Source organism: Cynara cardunculus, assembly GCF_001531365.2.
Source record: "Cynara cardunculus var. scolymus isolate 2C chromosome LG 16, CcrdV1, whole genome shotgun sequence".
Taxonomy (NCBI): domain Eukaryota; kingdom Viridiplantae; phylum Streptophyta; class Magnoliopsida; order Asterales; family Asteraceae; genus Cynara; species Cynara cardunculus.
In genome coordinates this window covers 16,631,462-16,638,211 of record NC_037543.1, presented here as the reverse complement: position 1 = coordinate 16,638,211, position 6,750 = coordinate 16,631,462, and the positions used below count along the sequence as shown (strand labels likewise).

At 34.9% G+C, this 6,750-nt stretch overlaps 1 protein-coding gene across 1 annotated transcript; it reads right to left on the bottom strand.

The window, feature by feature from the left end:
- Positions 1-4,199: 4,199 nt before the first annotated feature.
- LOC112529823 lies at positions 4,200-5,019 on the bottom strand. Its single transcript, XM_025141230.1, has one exon. It carries the CDS (start codon positions 4,975-4,977, stop codon positions 4,420-4,422), a length of 558 nt encoding a protein of 185 aa, XP_024996998.1. The 5' UTR covers positions 4,978-5,019; the 3' UTR covers positions 4,200-4,419.
- Positions 5,020-6,750: the final 1,731 nt, after the last annotated feature.

Here is a 6,750-nt window from a genome sequence, read left to right as displayed (position 1 = left end):
ATTTATAAACGAAATTGAGGTCTATTTTATGTTAGAAATGGGTTGTCAATTGTTGGGCAAACGTTAGGACTTGTATTTATAAACGAAATTGAGGTTTGTTTTGTGTTAGAAATGGGTTGCCAATTGTTGGGCAAACGTTAAGACTTGTATTTATAAACGAAATTGAGTTATATTTTTTTTAGAAATGGATTGCCAATTGTTGGGAAAATGTTAGGACTTGTATTTATAACGGCATCTGAGTTAACCCAAAACATAATCTCGTGGACGTCAAACATAGATCAAGATTTCGTTCAGACAACCCGTTCATCCTAGCATCACAAGCTGAACAAGTCTATTATGTACCATATCCATCGAATTCATTAAAAGATTGGTGGTATGTGGTGAAGACAAAGCCAAAAGGGGTCTATGACTTAGCATCGAGTACCCCTGAGGTACTTTCAGATGAAAATATAGACGATGAACAGTTTTTCTAGAAAAATGAAGAATAACCCAACATGAGGGAAACGAAGATGTTCAAGAACCAATCCATCTTGTCACAGGGGAAAACGACATCGAAGTTGCCAATGATCGTCGGGACAACTGGCACGTTGATGAGAGTAGTGACGAAGGAGAGAAGTTCCAATACTCGGATAGTGACTCCGAGGATGAAGAACTTAACTTGCCTGATCACTCATCAGGTGATTAAATTCTTATGTAAATTTTAGTCTTAGTAAACTTTGTGTAGTTGTTTTGAACTTTTATTATTTCCATTTTTAAATCTTAGTAAACCATTATTCGACATTTGTTATTGTGTGGAATATTTACTGTATACTTGAATTATTGTTGTACGTTTTCTAACGTTGCTTTGTAGAAAATCGATAATGTTGCGTACTCGGATTACCGGTCGAGGTAGTGGCAGTACATCTAGCCACGGTACGGGTAAAGGCTCTAGTACTGCTTCGGCACACCCGGGGTTAGAGTCTGGTCGTGGTAGTGCTGCTCCGGAGCCGCTTCCACAACAGCGGACGGTTATTGGCATCCGCAGCAAAGAGTAAATACATTACATCTTTTAATTGATAAAAATAATTTTATTTGTATTGATGTTAATTCAATTCGTTAATTATATAGTTTCAATTTCACCAGAGTGATCTGTCGGATCACCAAGATCAACCGAGAGTTGCTCGACGGCCTTTGGATCAGTTGGAAAAAAAATCCCAAAGGACGTGAGACGCAACCTAAGAATTGCCTAAACTTTTACGTACAGGGCTATTACACTTGGGATCTGGCTTTGGACGCCAAGATCCTGGAGACGTGGGAGAGAAAGTCGGCCAAGCCATATAATGACAACATGAGTGCCGCGAGGAAGAAAGCTGGGGAAGAAGCAAAGAGGAATGGGTGTCCTCAATACGATGAAACCGACCCCCACCGGGATATGAGTGTGTTGAAGAACTCCCCCCCAGCTGGATATCTTCAGATGTGTAGATCCAGATGGCCGATCGTTGAAACAATGAAAATTGGAAGGTTGTTTCTGGTGTGGCGTGTGAGAACCGTGATAGCCAAGTTGTGCTACACACCGGTGGATCGATACCATTTTTGGAGCATGGTGCTCGTCTGGTAGGACCTAAAACCCATTAATTTAGTAGCTTGATTTTTAATATGTTATAATTAACACATGTTCATATATTTTGACCTTTGTAGACACGAGCAAAAGATGGCGTGCCCCCGACCGTTATGGAATTGTTTGATTATACGCATAAGAAGAGGTCGGTTGGAGATGGTGCATCTATGGATTCTGGGGGGTACGTGACCTCTAAGCGTAGCCAAGTCATGGTAAGTATATCTATCTATTATAATTGGATACGTAACTATCTATCTAGGTTGGGCAAACGTTCGAGTCGTTTAATTTAAAATCTAGTTTGGGTTGCCATTTGTTGGRCAAACATTATGATTGTTTAAGTTAGAAATTACGTATATATCATTATTTAGTTTGGGTTGCCATTTGTTGGGCAAAAATTAGGATTGTTTTGGGTACAATTTTCGTATCTATCACTATTGTTTTGCCTGGAAACATCTCATTTACAGTCGTCATGCTGTCAAAATTGACTTACAATCTTTTTTAAACCATATATAGGATGACTATTCAACAGGTCTCACCCAAAGATACGGCGATGATCCCTTCACCTATCCCTTAGTTGATAAAGAGTTGTGTAAGCATGCGGTTGGGGGAAGCAAGAAAGACCGTCTATTTGGGCTGGGTACAACCAAGATCCCAATTGGGTCTTGACTGGAAACTACACAGTAGGTGGTTCATCGTCTTCAAAGGGTCGGGTATGTGCCTCTTTTGATTTGATGATGTTTATCGATTTAGTTTATAATTCATATTAAATATTATAACGTTTTATTTAATTTACAGGAAATTGAAACCTTAAAGACCCAACTTAGAGACTTACAGGAACAAAGTCAGCGCCAACAGATTGCGGAGGAGGAGCGATGGCGGGCGGAGGAGGAGCGACGAGATAAACAACTTGAAGATATGGCTGCTTTGGTTAGACAACTCAGTCAATCTCAACATTTTCCGCCGACACCGTATTGAATATTATCTGTTTGTTTGAAACAGTTTAGTTTTTGTTTGTAACAATTTAGTTTTTGGACCAATTTAGTTTTTGTTTGGTTGGGATAATTGTCGTTTACTTTAATGTATGATATTTAGTTGCATTTCGTCTTTTTAGTTTTTTTAATATTTTACAGATTTACAGGTTTTAAATACATATTTTAAATATTAATTGTAAAAATAATCTAAAATAAATATTTATATAGTTTCTGGTGGATTTCCGGCGGATGTAATTTTTAAATTTAAAAATATATTTTTTTTAAAAATAATTTCTTTTTCCGGCGGATGTGTCCGCGGGTAAATTAATTGAGTTTTTTTAGATGTAAACATTTTCTTAGGTTTTTTAAATAAACCAGCGATAAGTTTCCGGCGGCCGGGATCCGTCGGAAAATGGTAAAATCCGCTGTGGCTCCGCCGGAAAATAAATCACCGACGCCAGTTTTTCCGGCGGCCCTATCCGTCGGATATCTTAATTTCCGGCAGATTTCCGGCGGATAGGGCCGCCAAAAATAACCCCATGTTTGGTAGTGTAAACTCACCTTATATTCACGTACACGAAGATGAACGTCACAATAGCGATTTCCAAATATAATCATAGAATCAACTTCTTCTTCTAACAAACTCACGTAGGATTTCACACAAGAAACAAACAGTAAGGGTTTTTCTTTCTTTCTCTCCAAAACAAAATAGATAAGATAAATCTTATCTCATCACTTTATACTATCATAAATAATTCCTAGGAGGTGGAGTTAATAGTTTTAAAACTATTATTTTCACACTCATCCCCATGAAATAAAATATACATAAATCATAAACGGTGGTATTTATAAACAAATAAACACATAACAGTTTAAAATTTCTTTACTTACCAATACCTTTAAAAAAACACCCCAAATATAACCGAAAATACCCGGTTAACACATGGAAAGTATTGGAATGTGCAGACTATCCAAACTCTCTTGATTAAGTACGTATTAGGAGGAGTTTTAGACGAAAGGGGAAGTCTACTATACATGTCATATTGGTATGTTATGCTCTTTCCTTCACCCAATGTTTTATTTTTCCCATTGGGTTTGTTCCTTCGTGTAAGGTTAGACAAAAGTTTATATTGAATCTTATTTTCTTAACTTCCATGATTGATGTACGAATCTGAGGGAATATTAGACTAAAGGAAGAGTCTATATATTGCAAAGAAACTAGTGCATTGTACACTTTTCTTCGTACTGTTTTAATTTTTTCCCATTGATTTTTATTTTTGGCGTAAGATTTTAAGAAGGCAACAATAGTGCACCATCACTCCTTTGACTCGACACAATGAGGAGTGTTGAAGGATAAATATGTCATCATCAAAAGTAAATGACGATAAAGATAAATATAAAGATAGATATAGAGATAGATATATTATAATTAGACTAGAATTATGTATCACATGGTTATCTATTTGTGACACATTACTATTTAAAAGACTTGTGATTAATAAGAATTTACACTTTTTCGATTCTCTTTATATTGATTGCTATATAACAAATCACACATTTTCCTTTATATTTTAATTTCACACGAATAGAAGGGAAAATATTAAGAGTCTTTAGTGTACATCACCACATAATTGTTAAAACAAATTATATAGATCTATTTTCCCATTGAAATAAATTGGGAAAATAATAAAAAGAAAATCTAAAATCACACCATTATTGACAGAAATACCCATTTATTTTTCCACCAAAATAAATTGGGAAAATAAAATGGAAAATGTAAATAAAATCAAAATAAAAATACATCATTCTAGTGGTCTTGTTGTAACAACTTGTACAAAGGAAAAGAGAAAATCAAATGCTTCGTGCGAGCATTTCTTGAAAATCAAGGATGGATTGCTCCCTCTGAAGCTTCATTTCTTCACGAACCTTGAAGATAAAATCCTCTGCTCTCTCATCCACCCCTCTGATGTCTCGAGTCCACAATCTGTCTTTGATCATACTCACATCTTTCTTCTTTTCACGAGGCAATGAATCATGTTCTGTTGCTACGTTTTTCTCAACTTTGCAACCACTGGTACTTGTACGAGTGGAAGTAACATATCCTTCTTCATCGTTGCCTGTTGTTCGCACTCTGGCTTGTTGACTCGATTTTGAAACATAGAGTTCGTCTATGAATATGGCTGGAAATCCCTTCTGAAGAAGGTGGTGATGGTGGCTCGTGGCAAAGCGTTGTCTCATGGGACGAATGTGAATCTTGTAACGTGATGAAACAAGAAAAGTGGTGACCTTTTTTATTGCCTTGTGAAATTTGATCTTGTGGAATTTGGATCGAAAGATCTCAGTGAAGCTTTTACACGTTTTCTTAACGTGTAAGAGCTTCCTTAATGACTTGAACTTGAACAATGACATGAAATGATAAAGAGAGAGATGGGATGATTTTGAGAACTTTGGGCATAGAGAGATACAATTTTTCAATTGAATGGATGCTTTATATAAGGCAAAAAGACACTTGCCACCATGTCAATCAATTTTTTTTATAACTGTAGTATTCATAACAGTTTGTATGTACTTCAACTCCCGCATTTGAACATCCGTGGCCACAAGGGGATTTTTATTTCTCTTTGGATTTGAACCTGGTACCTCCCGGTACTTTTGACCTTTGGAGCCAAGCTCAAACCAATCAGGCACCACCCTTGTGGTTGAATTGGTGATCATTGAGAAGCAAAACTAATGGCTTACCAGTTAAGCTATCCTCAGAGGTTATCAACACGTCAATTGGTGGAGACATAAATTTTTATTCGCTTGATGACCAGTCACGATAATTTTATATTTAAAAATGATTATTTTATAATAACTTATGCATTATGTAACAAATTCTTCAAATTTGAGAAATCATATGTTTTGTTCTTTCCTTACTTTGCTACGTATCCTTGTGATATGTTGCAAGTTGGATGCCTTTTGCCACAAAGTTGGCCTAAATAGCGATAATGCCAACKTCATTTATAAAACTAAAATAAAAATAATTATCGTTAATAGAAAAAAAAAGGCAATTTTAATTTGAAGTTTTAAAACGAAATATACGACTTTTTTTAATCAGAAAAATTGTCGTATCGTTTTTTAGTCCATAACGAAAGGTTCTTATAAAAAAACATGTACATCTTATAAGAATGTTACATTATTGATAACTCATCAGATTAAAAACCTCTATAAACCTTCACGATCGAGTAACTTACAAGAATCTCTTCTTGTGCGTTGTGAGTGACATCTACATTTTTCACCATTAGTTTTAATTATATTTTTTAAATTAATTGAAAAAAATACTAAAAAAGTAATATTTCGTACAAAATTGAAGATAAGAACCGATGTTCCCGTAAAAGAACTCTCCAACCACCACAATGGTAGTGACTTTACATCATATCATAATGGTCGTTCTTATAAGTCGTCAACATATAATGAGTTCTTGTATAAAACTTTGGTTCTCGTTACAAAAATCTCAGTCTTTATCTTCATTGTTGTATCATATCTTATTTCGTTAGCTTCTTATACATTTTTTATTTATATATCCAAACCTAAACCTGTGCTCGAGATATAGTTGTCTATATACTGATAACGGATGTATAGATTGAGTTTAGCCAAAAATAAATAAATAAGGTTCTTCTAAGTCAATACCATGAAATACAAAATTGCAAAAATCTAAGTATTCATATAACTATATAGAATGATGGATAATAAGATATTCACTGGCTTTTTATCAATGGCAATAGTGTAATTATGATATGATATAGGGTCAATTAAATAAAAATTAAAAGGAATGCTTTTGGTAAAGTAGTGTAGGGGGGCATGCCAGCCAGAGTAGAACAACTAAAACCATGGCCAAAAAGTCCAAAACTTTTGAAAGTGGAATCCATTCAAATGGCAAATGACGCATTTCCTTCCATGCAAAGCAACACAAGTTTTCTCTTTTGAGTTGTTTTTGCATCAAATAGTTTGACAAATCTGATTTTAATGTTGCATCATTCAAGAGTCTATGATAGTTATGCGTTTTGATATGGTGCAAATTAAATTTGATAATCGTAAAACAGATTTAAAAATTTTGATCACGATTCAGGTGTTTTTTAAAAACCAAACTGATCAGATTCGAAAAAACATGTAAAACTGATTTGTCTAACTGTCTATAATTTT

Excerpts from the sequence above, each read along its gene's own strand:
- LOC112529823 (XM_025141230.1), bottom strand. The coding sequence starts at position 4,977 with ATGTCATTGTTCAAGTTCAAGTCATTAAGGAAGCTCTTACACGTTAAG.